Here is a 20,210-nt window from a genome sequence, read left to right as displayed (position 1 = left end):
TTAGTATAGTTATTTTTATCTCACAATACAACAATTACATTCTAAGTATTTATTCCAGAGATGATGCAAATAATAATTTTGCCATGTATTTTACTAAGAAAAGCTACAGTCACAATCTATCATAAATGTGTTTATTGTTCTCATATTTATCTTCATGAAGTACAAATTATATGGTTGAAATGACAGTATCTAGTAAGAAATTGAGATTAAAAACTAGGTGTCTTTGAATACAAACCTGTTCTTCAGGTCTCTGAGATGAAAAAGTATTTATGAAACATACTGAAAGTGTATTTGCAAGTTCACAACTCTATTGGCACAGCCCAGTCGGAGCCAATATCTTTAATTACATTTTTGAAGAATGTAGCTTCAAAAAGTGCAGCAAAGAGAGAAATACTGTGCTGTGCTTAAGGATGGATTCCTGTTTAATATGAACCCTGTACTTGAGATCTACTGTGCTGGTTTGTGGAAATGCAACAGCTTTGCATTCTGTGCTTCCTCAAAGAGAATGGGGACTGCTGCATGCCTTGGTCAGCTTTGCCAGGTGGCTGCTTCCCCTTGCAGATTCCCTGAATCTTGTGCTGGGGGTGATCTGAGACAATCTTCAGGCTCTTTGAGCTTTCCACTGGAAGTGTTTTTCTGTGAAGGTAATAATTAATTGTACGAACTTTTCTGCCCTCCATGCCATAGTCTGTCACGTAACTGAGCAGTCTCATCCCACAGTGATGAGAACAGTTCCAAAAAGGAACATTTTGGACTGTATCCACAGCAATTGCTGATGCTGAGGATAAAATCTGAAAGCATGAGAGGAAGTAATCTAAGACTTGTAGTAGCTAATATACAGAGTGAACTTCCCTTAGCCCCTGCTTCCCCAGGGTTAGAAATCAGTAGATTGCCATTCAAGACATGGAGTCAGTATCTCAGACGCTTCCTGTGTTGTCTGTACTGGATGATGACTGATAATTAACGCTTAGACTCATCTTAAAATTTTCTTATCCTTCTCTAGATTTGGCATTGCTACCAACTGCCTGTTTGGGATGAAGGGAAAGATAGACTTTCAGTCAATAAAATACAGACAGGCAGCTAAGTCTTCAGGGATTCAGTGTGCTGGACTCTGAGGGTCTAAAGTAGAAAGATATTCAGATAATATCTTCTGAGGTGGTGTCCTAGGTTGGTAAAATGCAAAAGTTTGCCCCTTTTTCGGTTTTCTTTATATGATACTAACTCACATTGCTTATGAGGTTGATTTTGCTATATAAACATAAAAAGCACCTGCCATGCTTTGTTGCTTGAGGATTAAAGTTTTGATTTGGCAATTTCAAGATAATTACTTAAAAAATAATTTGTAGTAGGATGTAAATACTTGAATGGTAGATTGATAAGGTATTGTACAAGGTATCATGGTATAGATGAATTTGAGCTTCACATCACTGCAGCAACTGAGATTTGCCATCATCTGTACACAGAAAAGACTTTTCAATTATCAGTGCTCTCTAACTTTTAGGAAAAACAGATATTTGATGATCTCTTTGTACTAATCCTGGAATTTTCTCAGAGGCAGAGGTCTGGCCTTTCTTCACTTCTCTAGTGCTTTTATTTTGGATTTTTCAAAATGTTCTCTTTTGTGAAGAATTCTGCTTCTTAGCTGCTTAAATACCTGTTGCTATTCTATTAGCTATTCTATTAGCATTAGAAAAAAAATGCACCTGAATTCAAATTAAACTAGTTTGAGTTTGCATTTTGAAGGTACAGGCATGGTATGAATGCTTTTAAAGATTTTTGTGTGTGAACCAGACACCTTCTCAGTGTCCCTTTGAAGTCACTTGGGTGAGCATAAATTAGGGAACCAGTATTTTAAAGTAAAAAAATGAAATTAGGTTTACAGAAAGCACTGTTTCAGCCTTTTAATAAGATGGTTTTGAGAAAGCAAAGTTTAAAAATGTTAACAGCTGGCCAGGTAGTTAATATTTTTCTCACAGTAATGAAATGAATTGATTTTGAGCGTAGTTTTGTTGATTTTGTTTTCCTATATAGGGAATAAATAAAGTTGAGGATAATTGTTGTCTATTCTTACAAATATATAGTAGCATACTATTTCAGGGGAGAAAAAGCACCTCACAAGGAAGCAGTTAAATCTCCCTTGACACTTGATCCTTTACCAGTCCCCATCTCAACTCTGGTGCTGTTTTCTGGGTAGAGTTGAGGATAGTGATCTCTTTAAAACCAAGTCACCTGACATTTAATACTTTGTAGCTATTTGTGCTCTACATTTAGACTTATTTTGAAAGCAAGCTCAGTGTTGAACAGTAAACTACTGTTTAATTATGGAAACCATGAATTGCATTGAATTGTCTGCAAATTCTGACAATACACCTTTAAAGCTGTGATTTAGTTGTGTTTTGTAGAACAGCAAATTTTGTTTGTTAATTTGTGGAGTTGATTATATGACCAAAGAAACTTAATATTGTCTTCGAGGTTTATTTTGGGAGAACAGAATTTTAAATAATCTCAAAGATTTTTATTTTATAAGTGTATAATTTACTTGGGTAGAATATAAGTGGGATGCTAATTTATTGAAATCGTAGCTGAAATCCGTGTAGGCTTTATCAGCTTTTTAAAAGAGTTTTGTAATATTTTTTGGTACTTTCTTTATTTTAAAATGTGTATGTCCTGCAGGCTTTCTTAAAACTGAGGTAATTGTCTTCAGTACATACTTGTTGGTTTTTTTTTTCTTTTCTATTTAACTCAGGAAGCCCACTGAGCAAAAAGCATCCAGAGTATTAAATTTCATTACAATAAGTACCTACCTGCTTTGCCTCCAAGGCTGTTCTTATATTCACATTTTGCAGGACATAACCTTTGCTGAGTAGTATCTGAATTATCACTTCCATTTTATTGGGCAGATAACTGAATGCCTTATTTGACACTAGTTTACTCCTACCAAGTGTGGACAGGACTAGCCATAAAAATGTTGGCCTAGGACAGTGCTGCTTACTTGTAGGTTATTTTAAACCCTTATGTAATCCATAGTTCATTTGAGGAGAAATTTTTTTTTGTGCAAATGGCATTTCTGGAAGGTCATGTGAATATATTCATAAACATGTTTAATTCATTGGCAAAATCTGAGAGAGAATTGGTGCAGAATTAACCTGCACAATTTTAAAATGAGGTGTCTTTTCAAAGCATTGATCAAATGTCTAAGCCATCAAAAATTGGGAAATTCTTGTTTCACCTTGCTGTATGGCACTGCTTGGTACCAACAGGGGAAGTAGAATTTTAGGCGGAAAAAAGTTAAAATACTTTCATGAACACTTCAGAACTACTGATTCTATATGAATAAACAATGTGCCTAGTTCTAAGAGTTCATTTTGCCAAAGTAATTATTGAATGTAAGTCTATAAGTTTAATAAATGCATAGGGCTGTTATATTGTTTACAGCATATTGAAAAAAAGTGCTTCCTCCCTAGGTAGCAGTGGACTTATGATGATCAGGATTAATGGTGGCAGAAGGGCTGTTGTCTGGTGTGGCACTCTACAATTCCAATTTTAACTAAATTGGAAAACCCTCTGCATCTTCAAAGCTGCTGCTCTTGTTCACTCTCAAAACAAACCAAACAAGCTGCATAATAACCAGTGGTCTGCTTATTAGAATTTTTAAATAGAAAAGTGTAAATATATAAAATATAATGTGGATTATGTATAATATATATATTATTATTATTGTAATTTGTTTGTTGTTGTTTGTTTGTAAAGCCAGACTGCTTCTCCTGTGAGAAATAGCTGAGGGAACTCAGACTATTTAGTTTGGAGAAAAGAAGGTTCAGGGGAGACCTTACTGGTCTCTACAACTTCCTGCCAGGAGGGTGTAGTGTGGTGGGGTGGCTTTCTTCTCCCAAGCAGCAAGTGACAGGACAAGAGAACCTGGCCTCAAGATTATATATCAGGAAAAATGTCTTCACTGGAAGGGTGAGCCTGTGTGACAGGCTGCCCAGAGGAGTGGTGGAAGAACCATCCCTGGCAGCATTTAAAATGTGTGGATGTGGCACACACAGGGACATGGCTTAGTAGTGAACGTGGTGCTGTTAAGAGTTGTGCTCAGTGATCTCGGAGGTCTTGTCCAACCTAAACCATTCTATGATTTTGCATATAATATTGCATATTTGTCTGTGGTTTGTGAAGAACTGGAGTTTTGCCCTCAAAAAGACACAGAAGTAATTGTGCAACCCTGCATCCAATTAATTTGCAACTATTAACTTTATTAGACTGAATGCCCATTTCTTTGTTTGGCAGTCTTTTGATTGAATTTAAGCCAGTCAGCTGTTGAAATGTTTGGGGATAGTTTGAGAAATAATGTTTTAGCGATTCAGTGCTCCTATGTCTTAACTTAATTAAACACTGAGAGCTGAAACAGGCATATCATCATAAAAGTCTAGATTCTTATAAGGTCAGCAGTTCTCCAATACATAGTAATAAATGCAATTCCTGGAGGTCAACATTAATATGGTTCAAAAATTACATCTTCAAACTGTATTAGGCACAGCCAATAGTATTTTTGTCCATAGTGACAAAATTAACTGGTTTAAATGCATTCCGTGCATCTAAATAGTTCATGTTCATCATGGACTGGAATTTAAAATGCTTATGGTGAATCATTATTTTGCTTTTTTTGTTAGTATAGAGGAAAAAAGTAAATAATGAGTGTGTCTTAGAAGTGATTTCACAGGTTTTCTGCTGACCTAGTATAGCAAAGTTGTTAAATGTCTTATCACCTTATGAAACTAGGTCATCTAGGGTAGATGTGCTCATTCCACTTTTTCAGACAAAAAAATCTGTTTTTAATAAATGAGCTATGGGCTCCAAGAGTGAAGGGAAAAAATCCAGCAATACTTCTCTGTAAAGACCTTCTTTGTTTTGAATGTCTGAGTGAATTCTGAGTTATATTTCTTACACTGTAAATCATGCTGTTCCTTAATGATGATACAGCATAAAAAAGCTACATAATAGCCTGTCTTTGGTCATGCATGCAATGAAAGAACTTGCTTAATTTTGATATATGCAAAAATGTGAGATTTTTAGGATAGAACTTAAGATATGGCTTTTTTCCAGAAGAAATTACATTCCTGATGAATGCTATCCCGTTTCCATATCTGTCGGTAAAATACAAGAAGGAACTGTTTTAGAAATGCTCCTGAATTACTGCTTCTGTGGTGGTTGTATCTCAATAATGCCTCTTCAATTTTTGCCTCTGCTGGCTTTCTGCAAAGTTATTTGTTCTGTCAACTTCTATGTCTAATATTGCTGCTCCCATGAACAAATTGACTTGGATGAAAAAATGAACCTCTGTATGGTTTGTGTGATTTGCATGTCTCAAAAAATCTGTTATTCTGGTTCATGTTTTGGAGCTGTGTAGTTATCTCTCTACAATTCAATATGGTTGCTAGTACTTGATATACTTCTTAAAAATTATCCTAAAGCTGATTTTTGTCCAAGTTTAGACTAAAATCACAGATTAAATGATTATATACTTATTTATTTATGGTCTTCTCTCCCATGTGCAATCAGATGCTTGGAAAACATCTGCTGCTCCTACTCAGGTTTTTGATCTCATAAATTTTCTAACTAATACTTTGGTGCAACAAATTCATCTTGTTTGTTTTTATTGTTGTCGCTTTTTCATCTAAAAGTCATTACAATTTATGTTCATGCTGGTTCTCCATCTTTTCCCAAAGATCAATCTTCAATGCCAGCAATGGTGGAAAAAAATTACATTTGTTATCCATTTTGAGACTTTTGTGTATGTTTTACAAATGTAAAAATCCTCTTCACCATCTAAGGACTTTAGGGTTATAAAGTCAAGATGTTTGTAATGACAAGAAATAACTTTCAAGTCTGGATAGTGCTTGTAGTAATTAATGTAATCTTTGTGCATGCATTATCCTAATTCTGTGTGAGATACTATTTTTATTTGCGAAAATGCTGTGCTCTTTTCTCACAGTATTTAGCTTGCAGGAAATAGCTTTCTGTGAATTTCATGCTGAGTCAGAATAAGATACAGCAAACGTTTGCACAAAATTGCTTTTTTGTGACCAGTTTGCCAGTTTGTAGGACTTTTGATACTTTTCTATCCCTTGCAATATCAGAGCAATCTCAATCTTTTCCATTCACTGCAAACCATCTCACCTGAGAAGTAATAAATATATGAAAGGTTCTTCAGAAAAGCTCCTGAGATCTTCCTAGTGTCGTGTTAACTTGTGAATTGGATGATTTGAAGCAGGGGAGTGTAGCAATGGAACAATAACCAAAAAAATCTTGCCATGTAATGCATTCCCAGGAAAGGTGTTGAACTGAGGGAATTCACAGTGAGCTGATTCACATTTCCTAAATTTGGAGGTTTTGAATTGGTAGTAATTCTATCTTTATATGCACAAGTGTGTATTTCTGTGCAGTGCTTGCAGAAAGAAGGGGAAATATTAAAATTCTATGGAAGTTAATAAGAATTAGCTACCTTAGTGAGATCAGGATTTGACTTTATAGTGTGTCCATAGCCTCTCCTCTTTTCTTCTAATACCACTTACTCAGGACTTAAAGCATCCATCATACGAAGAAGTTTTTTGGAGGAAGGAAAGTGGTAACATTCGTTTGTCAAAATGGAGTTTATTCCTTGTGTCATAATTTCTCCCTGAAATTGCTGTTTCTGATGTCTGTTAAATGAAATGTAGCAAGGGTCCCCTTCATTACGTTATGCCTACCATGTGCATAGGTAAATTGTGGTGTGGTTTGTGCAGCATTACCTGTTCTGTCTCACCCAGCAGAGGGTGGCTGGAGAGACTGCCTGCTCCTGGCCTTTTCTCTGAACAGAAGCTTGATAGGAAGTGGGGTTTGTAGCTATGCTGTCTTGGGAAATTGGTTAGAAAGAAATCGTAACATTGGCAAGTGTTGAAGATGTGAACAAAAACAGTTTCACTACATCTTGTGTTGGCTGATTGAGATGGGTGAGGTCTGCAGAGCTGTGGCTTGCCGGAGATGCAGATGAGGGTGTCAGAGAGGGATGTGCTGTGGAGGGTGAACAGTAGAAACAAGATGTGGGTGTCTTTGGAAGCTACAGAGACCAATGCCCAGGGAGAGGAGGTGATGAATACTAGGAAAACTGTTCATGAAACTATTTTATTCCTTAATATCAAAATCTGTTCATGAATGTTTCCACATGCTTGTTCATTTTGGAACCCCTTTTATATTTTGATTCCATCTCCATGCTTTGTGTATGTGTGTGTGTTATACCACATTCCTGATGTTCTGAACTTCAAAATATACCTCCTCAACTTTCCCTTGGTTTACTTTTTAAATGTGTAAATTTGCAACATAGTAGGTGATTTGGTATTCTACTGGTGACATGTGTTTTGTCATTAATTGGGAAGGGCAGCTTTTCAACAGCAATTATGCCTAAAAATTGCTATAAATCCATAAAATGTTGGGGAGAAGTTCTTGCCTATAAAAAATTTATTTCCTTTTCTATAGCATCTTTTCCCACAGAGAGTAACAATCTTCAGAGGGGGAAAGGAAAATTACACCAGCAAGTATGGGTAGTAAAATATAGTATATGTGTTCAGACACTACCCTGTTAGATGTCTATGTAGATAGTTGAGAGTTTTTACTAACCTCCTTTCTCCAGTCTTAAGATTTTTTGCCATAAAAAGGCAAAGACTTAAAGACAAATCTTTTAGGGAAAGGTTAATGAAAAACAGGGAAGAAGTCATTAAAACAATAAAATGTTCAGTACAAGTACCACATATGCAAGTAGAGGACTTGGTATAAGGAACTCTAGTTGGTCCCAAGGTTTTTAAAGCTTAATAAATGTATTTCAGCTGGGAAGTCCTGAGATTCCTTCTGTCTAATTTGAGGATGTGGATTGAAGACTATCGCTTTGATGGATTCCGGTTCGACGGCGTTACGTCTATGTTGTATCACCACCACGGCATTGGTGAGCCATTTATCAGCTCTGATCTCAGCCCTCCTGGTGCAGCTCTGTTCTTCTAAAGTTCACTGTTTCTCAGGGGGGAAAAGGGGTTTAGCACAGGAGCTAGAGGGGCTTGTTGGTAGAGCTTGAAACTAGATGGGAAAGGGACAAAAGCAGGCTTGCTAGTGATGAGCAATGGGATGGCACAACCAAAACTTGAGGATGGAAGCATTAGGAAGATCATTCAATCTGCTCCACAAGGTGTCAGCTGTAACAAACCACACTGGAAGTGTTTCTGTACCAACACACATGTGAAGAACAAAAAAGAAGAGCTCAAAGCTTTAGCCCAGTCCCAGGATTGTGACATGATTGGCATAAGGAAAACTGGTGGGATGAGTCCTGTGGCTGGAGTGCCACAGTGGATGGCTGGATGGGAGCACAACACAGCTGGCAAAGGTGTGAAGAAGATTCCTAAACAGGTTCAGAAGATTGCTAAAACACCTGGATGATGCAGGGTGTGATTCTGGGGCATGGTCCTGTGCAAGGCCAGATACTGGACTCTGATCTTAATGGATCTCTTCCAGCTCAGGATATTCTGTGAATGATCAAAAAAATCTGAATTTGCCAATTTTCTTGCTTTGTTGCTATGAGGATAGATGGAAAATCATTAATATGTTCTGTGCTTATAAAATGAAATATTGAGTGAAATATGTGTTCCTAAATAAAACTTGACCCTGGCTTTTAAAACTTCTTGTCTTATTAGGCACAGGCTTCAGTGGAGATTACAATGAGTATTTTGGCCTACATGTGGATGAAGATGCTTTGTGTTACCTGATGCTTGCCAATCACATGATTAATACCTTGCACCCAGAATGCATAACCATAGCAGAGGTAAGATCATTTTGCCATTCTCAGTGACATTAATATTGATTAGTTTGCTTTAGGATGTGAATTTCCTGTTAATTATCAAGTCACGCTTTGGGTACTCAAGCAGTGACACGAGCTGAAAAATATTAATTAGTGGGCAGACTTTGCCTGCTGGGAAAAAACAACCTGAATATGCACTCTGGGAATTTTCTCAGCATTAATAGATTATTAATTAATGTGGCAGTTTCTTTTTCTTTTTTTTTTCCTTCATCACCTTGAACTTGTAATGAGAATTGTTTTTATTAGTTTATTGCTTGTGCATGATAGCCATTTGTCAGTAGTGCTCTGTGGTGCTAAAAATTAACAGCCCTAATGATCCTTTGCATATTTTGAATTATATTGGTATATCTGACAATTACCCTTCAAATTAAATGCAATAAACTTATAGATGTTAAATATATAGGGTAATTAAAATTTATTATTAAGTTTCTCCAGGTTTCTAAAGGAGTAAATAGACTATATTACTTGAGTTGATTGAGATAAATTTTTTTGACTGAAAAATGTTTCTGGCACATGGGGCTTTTAAGAGTATGAAACAGCAGAGCGTTCAAAATTCTAATTTTCACTATTATTTTCTTTATCCAGAAGAAAAATCATTTAAACATAGAGGATTCTTTTCTATTATCATCTTTAAATAATTCATTTTGTTTAGAGGAAAAAGTGATATCTATCTCATACCATTAGGGACTATATGGATTTCTAATAAAAGGGTTTGTGATGCTTAAGAGTTCTCTATCTTCAGGAAGCAAAATACTGCTTTATTTAATTTCTTATTTATAGTAAAGTCTTCTATCATAGACAATCACTGCTAAGAGCTCAATGACAAGATACCAAAACAGCATCTGGGGAGCAATCAGTAGCAAACTGGAGGTGGTTTCATTGAGCTGTAGGCTTATTTGAAATTAAATCAATTAATTTTCTAGGTAGGCCTAGATTATAAGCATTCCTACCAAAGAATTTGAGTTTAGTTGTCTTGTATTACCTGGCCTAAGGATTCTTTTTTTTTTAATAAGATGTGTCTTCAGTTTCTCATGCTTAAGTTGAGAGTGCTTCTTTTTCAATACATAATTTTCTGCCTCGGGAAGTCGCTACATGAATCATAGAATTGATCAATGTGCTTCATGGTTAAAGGAGAATTTCAGAGTGAGAAACTATTGACATAATTGAAAATTACAAAAGGCAGTGAAGAATGTCTGCTTGCCTACGGAATCAGTGCCATGTGAGAAAAATGTTTTTCTCTGGCTATAACTAATGATAATATATTCCCTAATTAATGTAATTAATTGATGATTTTACAGCTTTTTAATATTCTGTATATTCACTGTCTTAGTAATTGCTAATTTTTTAGGTGTTACTGAGTATACACTTGTTTTTAATTTTGGTCTTCCAAATAAAGCGGTGATTAAAGATCTTTATAATGGGAAGAAAAAATGCTAAGTAAAATTATGTCATGCCTGAAGTGTTATAGACACAAACAGGCAAAGAAACAGTATGTTGAGGTTGCTGTTTTTATATGCAGCTCTTCTCAAACTTGGTATGAACAAATGCTTTGAAATTAGCTGTTTAATTGTAGCATAATAGAATGGCCTGGGTTGGAAAGGAACTTAAAGATCATCAAGTTCCAACTCCTTGCCATGAACAGGGACATCTTAGACTAGGCCAGGTTGCTCAGAGCCCCATCCAATCTGGCCTTGAACAGGTTCTCTGGGCAACCTGTGCCAGTGCCTCACCACCCTCAGAGCAAAGACTTGCTTCCTAATACTTTATCTAAACCTCCTCTCTTCCTATTTGAAGCCATTCCCCCTTGTCCCATCAATACATATCCTAGTGAAATAGTAGGCTCCTTTCTGAAGCCACTGGAAAGCCACAATTAGGTCACCACAAAGGCTTTTATTCTCAGGCTTGAACAATCCCAATTCTCTCATTCTTTCCTCATAGCAGAGCTACTCTCCCCCTGATCATCTTCATGGCCCTCCTCTGAACTGGCTCCAACAGGTCCCTGTCCTTCCTGTGCTGGGAGCCCAGAGCTGATGCAGCCCTGCAGGTGGGGTCTCAGCAGAGAGGGGCAGAGGGGAAGAATGCCCTCTCTCTCCTGCTGCTCACTTTGGACACAGCCCAGGACAGATTTGGATTTCTGGGCTGCAAGAGCACACTGACAAGTCATGTTGAGCCTCTCACTCACCAGCACCCCCAAGTCTTTCTCAGTGGCTGCTCTGGATCTGTTCTCACCCACCTCTGGATCTGGTTCAATCTCTGGTTGCCCCAACCCAGGTGCAGCCCCTGGGACTTGCGTCTTGCTAAACCTCATGAGGCTCCCATGGGCCCACTTAAACTGGTTCCAACACAGAACTGAGAAATGTGATTCCTGTCTGAATCCAGCATACATGCCCATTCCACTGCCAAAACCCCCAACATTTTGGCAGTGACACCAGCCATGGAGCAATGTATGAATAGACTCAGTCCATCCATTTCTTTCAGTGTTACTGCCTTCGACTAGAATTAGAGAAAAGGGCTTCTGCCTCAGCTTCCCTTACCAACTGTCTCAAGGCCCTGAAGTCCTTTTTGATCCCCCTTGGATCACATGTTGTCACTTCATTGCCCCCTCTGTGGAAGATCAGCACTGTGTTGTAGTCTGAGGGCTGTACCAGGCTAGGAGGTTTCCTGGTGGAAGTGCATCTGATCTACTCAACAAACTATTTATGGTTATTTATTTTATTTTGTGTGTGTGTGTGTGTCTAGTTAAAATTTGTAGACATGGATATGAATGCAGTTAAATTTTACTTCCCAAAAATCTGGCTTTAATTATTTTGATTTAAGTAGATGGGACTTGCTTAAATCTCAGACTTGGACGTCCTCCAGACTGGCATCATGGCATTACAGAAAAAGGCTTTTGTTTCATATCATCATGTCCTGTATAACCTAGAGACCAAGAGACTGTGTCTGTCCTTTCTGACTGATTTAGGAAAGTTTTGAAATTTTTATCACATCTAAAACCCTGTAAAGAATTTACACTTCACTATGTGTTTTTTACAGCCTGTGGAATGTGGACAGAGTTTTCTGTGTGATCCAATGGCTGCTAACTGAGGGAGGATAATTCCCTCCTTTGATCTCCTGGCTGTGCTGCTCACGCAGCCTGGGATGTGCTGGCCATCCCTGCTGCCAGGCCTGGCTGCTGGCTGAAGCTCAGCTTGCTGCTGGCTCACAGCCCCAGCCCTTTCTCCCCAGCAGAGCTGCTCCCCAGCCTGGCCGGCCCAGCCCCTATGGATGCAGGAGGTGGCCCATCCCAGGGTCAGGATTAGCTTGGTGACATTCTGACATTCTGTGTGACATTTCTGCTGATTGATTCCTCCAGCCAGTCTCTCTGGATGGCAGCCCTGCCTTCCACCCCTGGGATGCCATCCATGAGCTTCCTGGTGATCTGGTTGATCTCTTCCCTTATGTCCATCTGTGTATGCCTGTGTATGTGTATGACTTGAAGCATAAATATCTTTATTCACTATTCCAGTGCAGCAATTGGATTGAAAACTGGATTGAATCCAGCAAATCAGAATGAGCTTCCTAATTAAGCCCTGGTTCTAGTCATTATTAATTCCATAAATTCTCTTGTGTAGATGCAAGAGGTGTTTGTTAATCCATAGCTGCTGTTAGTGAGAAGCCATTCCCCCACAGAAGTTACTAAAATTGAGTGCTGATGGATATTTTGCAATTATTGGAGACTTGTATTTTTTGTTCAGATAACTTTAAAAAGAATGCTGCATGATAAAATTGCCTAACAACATGGTGAAATTAATATTTTGAGAACGTGGAATTACAAATTTAAGAATATTCAGCATCCATCAATATGAAACTGGAAAATTATGCAGTAAGACCATGTCACATTCCAGGACTAGCTGGATCAATAGGTTGGTTTTGATAAAAAAATAGAGATTGTATTTTTCTTCCTTAGTGTGCTTTATATTTAACCTTTTTTTATGCCATTCCTTATGCAAAATATCAATAAACAAAATGAAGGTTTAATTTGTCTTTTGTTGACGCTGTACTTTCTATTGATTACTTGGAGCTCAAGAGAGCTAATTATTTCAAACTCTGCATCTACTGAGGTCTCTTCCCATTTAAATATTTACTGTATTAAAGTATTCTGAGGCAGTGTATTTGATGAGAAAAGTCATAATGCTTTTCTCTGTAACTTTTGCATTCAAACAGCACATCTGGGTGTAGTAATAGCCGACTTAAATTTATTCTGTTCTCCTTTAAACCAGGTCAATCTGTGAAGCTGCTTTTGGAGTGTTTGTATATCAGGATTGCTGGTGGGAAATATGCAGTGATATTTGCAGTGCTGTGGAAATGATTCTGTGGGTGTTTCATCTGTTCCAGGATGTTTCTGGAATGCCAGCTCTCTGTCGGCCTGTGGCAGAGGGAGGAGGGGGCTTTGATTATCGACTTGCCATGGCCATTCCAGATAAGTGGATACAGGTGAGGACTGCTTAAAAAAATACATCCTGCTCTTCAAAGTGGGATGTTTCTCTGTCAGTGCATACACATAAACACTTCTGAATCCTGCTGACAAGTTTTGCTTTCTCTTATGTTAATGTGCTATTGAAATAAATTCTGACAGGCTTGAGCACAGGTATTAGAGGCTGAAATGAGAGCTGTCAGATGTTATGAACATTTCAGGTGAGGAAGTTCAGGAGCTGGGATTCACATTCCAGCTGATAATTGTTTTCTTAATACAATACACATAAGCTCAATTTCTTTGAAATGACCTGTGCCTTGCAACATCTGTAGAATGTGTAATCTATATTGAATGTGAACAGGTAGATAAAAAGTTAACCATATGCATATAAATATATAAAAACAAACAAGCAAATCACTCCAAAAACATGCACTAAACCCTCCTGATGCTGGGCATAGAAATTGTCATTGAGTATAAATAGACCTGAAAGTTTAAGCAAAGTAATTGTAGGTGAATTACACAAACACCTGCAATTGGTACGGGGGGTTACAAAACTGAATGATATAAATCTGTAATAAATTCTGACTACACTAAGGATTTTTATATCACCTTTTCCTTAATATAGAGAATCAAAAGAAAAGGCATAAACACTAAATGATCTGAAAAGGCTTCTAGTGATATTTTAGAGAACATTTTTCAGTTAGCTAGAATATTGCACCCAAATCCTTTGCGATGCCACGATGATCTGAAAACAATAAATGTATATGACCATTAATGCTTCAATAAATACAGTATGGAGCTAAGAATAATAACAAAAAAATTAGCTTACCTTCAGCATCTTTCAATTTTGTAACTAGGAGGTAGAGGGCCAATTGAAAAACAGATTTCAAGCCTCTTTTCAGAAGACAAACTTGACAGCTTTTCCAACAGAGACACCATCATTAGAACTTGTAATGTGTAATTTAGACATTTAGGTCCTGGAATGCAGTAAGGACTCTTTTTTTTAACACTAAATACCTAATTGTGATGTTTTGTGGGTTTCTTGGAGTTTTGTTAGTTTGTTTTTTGTTTTGTTCCTTAACACACTTTAGGGCAGGCAAGATGAGCAATTTCCTAGGTAAGCAAAGTGCAAGTGGCCAAGTTCATGTTACATGGGTAAAAAACCCAGACCACAGAATTTTACAAGTGCAAAAAATTTGCAATCTAATTTAGCAATCTCTGATATGGTCCGCTTCATTTAATTTGCAATACTTGGATAGGAAACATAATTGTGCTGCAGCAAGTTCTTTAACTGGAGAAAATGTCAGTTTCTCCAGCTTAAATGTGCACTTGACATGGGATAGCATGGGACACTGATGGGATGTTGAGTGCAAATCAGTTATGATTGGCATTGTACAAAAACTTAGTGTGATGTAGGCAGGAAGCTTCTTGCCAAAGAGACTGCAAATAAGTGACCAGAGTAGAGATGTGGAGTTAGAGAAAGAGGTGATGCCAGAGTTTGTTACCACATTTTATGAAGAGAAAAATAAAGCTGAGATGGTTGGAAGGGAGAAGTTCAGCTAAACAGTTTATGAGCAGTTATCAAGCTCTCCTAGACTGCTTACTCTCTCTCCATTTTTTAAGTACATACCTGTTCATAGGAAATTTTCTAGGCAACTTGCTAAAGTCAGTTTAAAAACTGAAGAATCTCCAAGAGATTCCATGAACTAATTTTGAAGAATCTGTAAAAGTAAGAAAGATAAACTGTTTGGCACAACAGTGGTTGTACTAGTTAAGATTCAAGATAGATGTAATATGATGTATATGTAATATGATGGTACATAGGGACCTCGATGTGTTCAGAGCCAGAATTTATGGACTTTAAAAAAAAATTTACCTAAGGAGGAAGAAAAAGACTGTTTAGGAGTATATGGGCAGTTACAATTATAATGTTAACTTTTACAGCATATATCGGCCATCTTGGTGCTATTGCCTTTTTATCACTTCTATTGTTATGTCTATATATTTGTGTATATTAATTTAAGTCATAGGGATCAATGGAGGTCTACAAAGTGGTGTACAAAAAAAAGAACAACCTAACACTGAGATTGAGCTAGATTTAGCAGAGGAAGGAAATAATGTGATACGAGGCAGAAAATTCCTATTAATAGGATTCAATTTAAATTGCTAAAAATCAGGAGGTAGCACCACACTGCCTGGTGGTTAAACTTCATTTGGAAGCTCCCATATGCCAGGATTGCATTTCATGATACTGTGAACCAGGTAGGTCTGTGCCCACGTATTTCTTCCTTGGTTTTGGTGCAGTGCTCTCTTGCAGGTCCTATCAATCACATTATCCACTTTATCAGAGGATTCATGTAATAAATGGCAAAACCTGTTGTCTGAGCTTCCTTGGGGAGGTAGAGGAGAAACCAAGTATTCTAGGTATTATATTTATGTGGGAAAGTTGAAAAGAAAAAGACAGCTCTTTGGATTATCAGAGAGAGCTCATCACTTCAAAACTTGGGAGCATGAGAATACAGTTCGCAGTCCATTGGAAATTTCTGTGCCAAGATAATGTTGCATGTTTTTAGGTAAAGCAGTTTTTCAGTGATCTTTATTTCATTTCTGTAGATAATTAAGGAGCTGAAAGATGAAGACTGGAATATGGGCAATATTGTGCATACATTGACAAACAGACGGTGTGAAGAAAAATACATTGCTTATGCAGAGAGTCACGACCAGGTATTTTCAGTTGTTTGCTTGTTCATAACCAAGGAAAAGGTCCTGTTTAGAAGTTTGGTGATTTGTTTGTTTTGTTTTTTTAAATGAGAAAGGAGTTGAGGAAGATGGCAAGAATTTCAGAAATGGGTAGATTTGGACTAGTGCTCTTTTTTTTGTACTTTTTTGTTTGTTTGTTTTGTTTAGGTTTTTGTGGTTTTTTGTTTGGTTTTTTTGTTGTTGTTTTGCTGTGTTTTTATTTTATGATACTTAATTTTAGTAAAAGAATTCTCCCTGGAGTCCGTGGGTAATATTGGCTTTCAGTTTTGTTTTGTTTTTAAGGAATGAGTTGAAGCTTCTTATTTTGCCTGCCAAAGAAGACAGGAAGGTGTATAATCCATGCAGTTTCTGTTAAGTAAATTGTAACACGACTTCTGATAAGCATAAACGATACACCAATTTAAAAAATTTGTTTGTGACTTGTTTTCCCTTCATGAAAGACATTCCTCTCTGGAAGGATTGAAATCATACTCTTTTGAGACCTAAATGAAATATGCTGTAACAGTTTGGTTCAAAGCACAGCAATTATAATAGTTATGTGTGAGAAAAAAAGAAAAAGTAATGATGAGTTTGGATAACACTCATCTCCCACAATCCTTTTAACCCTTGTTTCTGAAGAGTCAGAAAACATGTAATTTGGGAATTGTACAATTAACATCTTTAAACCTTTCATTAAAAAATTCATATTTTATTTAATAACCTATCTTTCCTTTATATAATAGAGGTTGATATTCCATTTCCTGTACTTTCTGCGATAAATGTCAACAGAAATGTCCAAAACAAGTTGTATATTTTAAAAAGAGCATTCTGAGTTTACAATTCATTTTGTGTGCCAACTTACACTCTAATCTCAGAGTCTGTTACAGTGTTCATTTAATGCATGATCCTGATAAAGAATTTCAGAAATTACTTGAAAATATATATTATTCTGTGATAAGCTGCTTTCAGCAAAGTTGATTTTTCACCCTAAAGCACAGCATAGAACATTACTGTTGCTGTTCTTTTATTTCATGGTGACTTTTAGCAATTGAGTTGTTTTCCATATCACTTTGCATTTTCTGTTTAGAATGTCATATTTAGGGGAAAAAAAAATCTCTTTGTTTTTAATTAAAAGAAAACAATGATTACAGATGTGCATCAGGCGGATTTGTGAAAAGTAGGCTAAAGAAACAAAAAGTGTGGGTAAAATTCACCCTGAAGATGCCTGAAGTGATCCATGTGAGGGTACAATCCTGATTTCTAATGTACTGTAATGGGCTATGAGCTGACTGTTGCCAGTCAGAATAGTAGGCCTTGTGGTTATAAGAAGAGTGTGAAAACAGCAACTCCAAATCTAATAGCTGTCAAAAAAGCAGATGCAGTCCTGGAATTACTGAGCAGAATAGAGCAAAGAGCACAATCAGCATGCCTCTACAGTCTTTCCTGGTTTGTGTGCATCTTCAGTGTTGGAGACAGGTTTGGTCCTGTATTTTAAAGGATATGCAGCATAATTGGAAAAAAAAAAGCTGTGGAAAGGAATAGCAGGTGAAGATTGATTTTCACAAGAAAAAAAAAAACTAAACAGAATAAGATTCTTTGGGGCAGCAAAGACATCATTGAAGGGGGAAATATATCCATTTATAAAATCACAGCTGCCACAGAAAACATGAATAGGGAAACACTTAGCTGCTCTTCCAATGGAAAGATTAGGAGATATTAAATGGCACTAACAAATGCCACATTCTGAATCCAGAAAATAGTTGTTCATTGCAGTCTTCAGTCTTGTCATTGTCACATAGGAATTTTTTTTTTCCTTTAAATAGAGTATTTTTTTACTTAAGGGAGTAATCTATATATGCTGTTATAATGTCAGCTGGGAAATGAAACGATGATGATGCTTTTCAGCTAGACCTGTTTACAATTCTTCTGTATCTCTGGAATTTAGTAAGTTTTCATTCAAGAGCATGAAACAAGAATTGGTCTAATTGGACAAAAGTCAGCTCTTTAAATATAAATGCTCCAAAATGTTTTCCACTATCTGCCTGCTAATACATTGAACAGCATTTTGTGGCTTTCTCTAGTAGAAGTGAGCACTAGCAAGTTAGTAATTCAGTTTTTTCTTTTGTGTGAAATCACAGAAAACCAATCATGTTCTTGATTGCATATAAGTGAATGTTACATACTCACTCTGCAGATCTGAATCAGAGGGTTTTTTTATGCCCATTTATTATTTTACATTTCAGGAACTTTTACTTTAAGTGTTTGCTTTCCTATTTTCTGTGTTTTCTATAAAAATTCCCAAATGGTTGGTCAGCTGTGACTTACTGAGTTGATGCTGATATTTCACATTTGATATCTGTAGGTGAAAAAGTTCTTGAAAGTACTATGATCCCATTAGGTGAAATGTAGGACCAGGGGTTAGCTGCTAGTCTGTTACCATTATACACTGAATCAGCCCAGGAGCCCCAGTAACAATGGGCAGGGTTGCAAGGGGAAAACAGACAACTGGGACTGACATCCAATCCAGGCTCAGCTCGTGGACATCCCTGCCTCAGGTTTTGGCAGCAGACCAGATTGATATGGCACATCACACAGTGCACAGATGCAGTCATCAGAATATAGCATCACCATGACTTGATGATCATTGGTGGTTTCCTTCAGGAACAGGGACTGGATCATGCAGTGATCTTGCAAGATCTCCCCCTACAATATAAACCCCTCGTTTTAAAAAAACCCAAACTTAGAAACACTTCTATTACACTCAAGGGTTTTCTTCAGTGTCTTTCTGAACTGTTCTAGGCACTGGTTGGTGATAAGACCCTGGCCTTTCGCCTGATGGATGCCGAGATGTACACAAACATGAGCGTGCTCATGCCTCTGACGCCAGTTATTGATCGTGGGATCCAGCTTCATAAAATGATTCGTCTCATTACTCATGCACTCGGAGGAGAGAGCTATCTGAACTTCATGGGTAAGTAATCTCAGGAAAAAGTCTCTCATTTTCTCATCTACAGAATGCGTGGCGGGGAAATAAAATGATCTGACATCGTCTTCTATCCACACTATTTATCACAGTGCTGAAATTTGGAGCATAAATGCTTTTATAGATTTATTACAAAAGGTAATATGCGTTGTTTTTCTGTCTGCAAGATGTATGGTAAGACAAGAAAATAAAATCAAGATGGTTTCTAAGTGTATGAGAAATAACTTCTACAACTCAGACTAGTATTTTAATTGTTGTTTTGCAAGTTTATCAGGTGGTGAGCTGTGGCTCATGCAGCTGAGTCGTATTTCATCTCTATTCTTTTACTCTCTTAAATTTTGCAGGGTAACAATGAATTTACTAACGATAGCTCTGTGCTTATTTCAGTTATTAATTGTCAGGAAGTAGCCTGGAAGCAGTTGACCTATTTCATTGCTTCTTAGTGCTTAATGAGGTAGGCAAGGACAAATCACAGACACAGGACATACATGCTGCTATCAAAGCACAGAAATTGAAAGAGTTAGTGGTACTTTCTTCTGGTCCATCAACTGTAAAATAAAACTGTTTAGTTACTTCCTAAGCACAGTTGCTACAAGAAAGTTCAAGTGTTAGTCTAATTTAATCAGCAAGTTAGTTTTATGAAGTCATCTTAAAAGTTGAATATTCTTAGCTTTATGGAAAATTCCAAAGCTATTTATGTTGCCTGTTCTTTGCCACATTCAGTTGTTTAACTTCTTTGCAAAATAGTTTTTACTTGACAGTAAAAAATTTTGTAATGTGGTCTGACAAGTTCTATATGTCATTTGTGATAGTCTTATGGGGAACAAAAGTGCTGAAAGCCTGTTACAAAATCACCATCTCAGTTTTCTGATAATGTAACACTTAAAAATTATAGACATTTTAGCTTAGTACTGTTTTCTACTTGTGTGGTTAAATATTTTGTTATATAAAGTTGAAAGGGACTGTTGGATATATACTGCCCTTCTTCCGTAATGGTGTATTTAACATCATATTTTCTGATTGAAAACCTGGAGAACATAAGACAATGGTGACACTGGATTTAAGTTTACCTATACCGGTACATATTCTTTTTCTTTGTATTAGGAGTAAACTCAGAAAATACTGTGCTGATTTTCTTAAAAAGAATTGAAGCAATT

General features: G+C 36.9%; 1 protein-coding gene across 1 annotated transcript in view; it reads left to right on the top strand.

The window, feature by feature from the left end:
- GBE1 (1,4-alpha-glucan branching enzyme 1) overlaps positions 1–20,210 on the top strand; it is a 138,026-nt gene that overhangs the window by 76,234 nt on the left and 41,582 nt on the right. Inside the window, exons 8-12 of the mRNA XM_036399098.2 lie at positions 7,860–7,975; positions 8,715–8,842; positions 13,253–13,351; positions 15,945–16,055; positions 18,870–19,041. Of these exons, the coding sequence (XP_036254991.1) occupies positions 7,860–7,975; positions 8,715–8,842; positions 13,253–13,351; positions 15,945–16,055; positions 18,870–19,041 (626 nt within the window). The remainder of the gene's footprint in view (positions 1–7,859; positions 7,976–8,714; positions 8,843–13,252; positions 13,352–15,944; positions 16,056–18,869; positions 19,042–20,210) is intronic.

Source organism: Molothrus ater, chromosome 2 (assembly GCF_012460135.2).
Source record: "Molothrus ater isolate BHLD 08-10-18 breed brown headed cowbird chromosome 2, BPBGC_Mater_1.1, whole genome shotgun sequence".
Classification (NCBI taxonomy): Eukaryota; Metazoa; Chordata; class Aves; order Passeriformes; family Icteridae; genus Molothrus; species Molothrus ater.
This window is presented reverse-complemented; position numbering and strand designations above follow the sequence as displayed.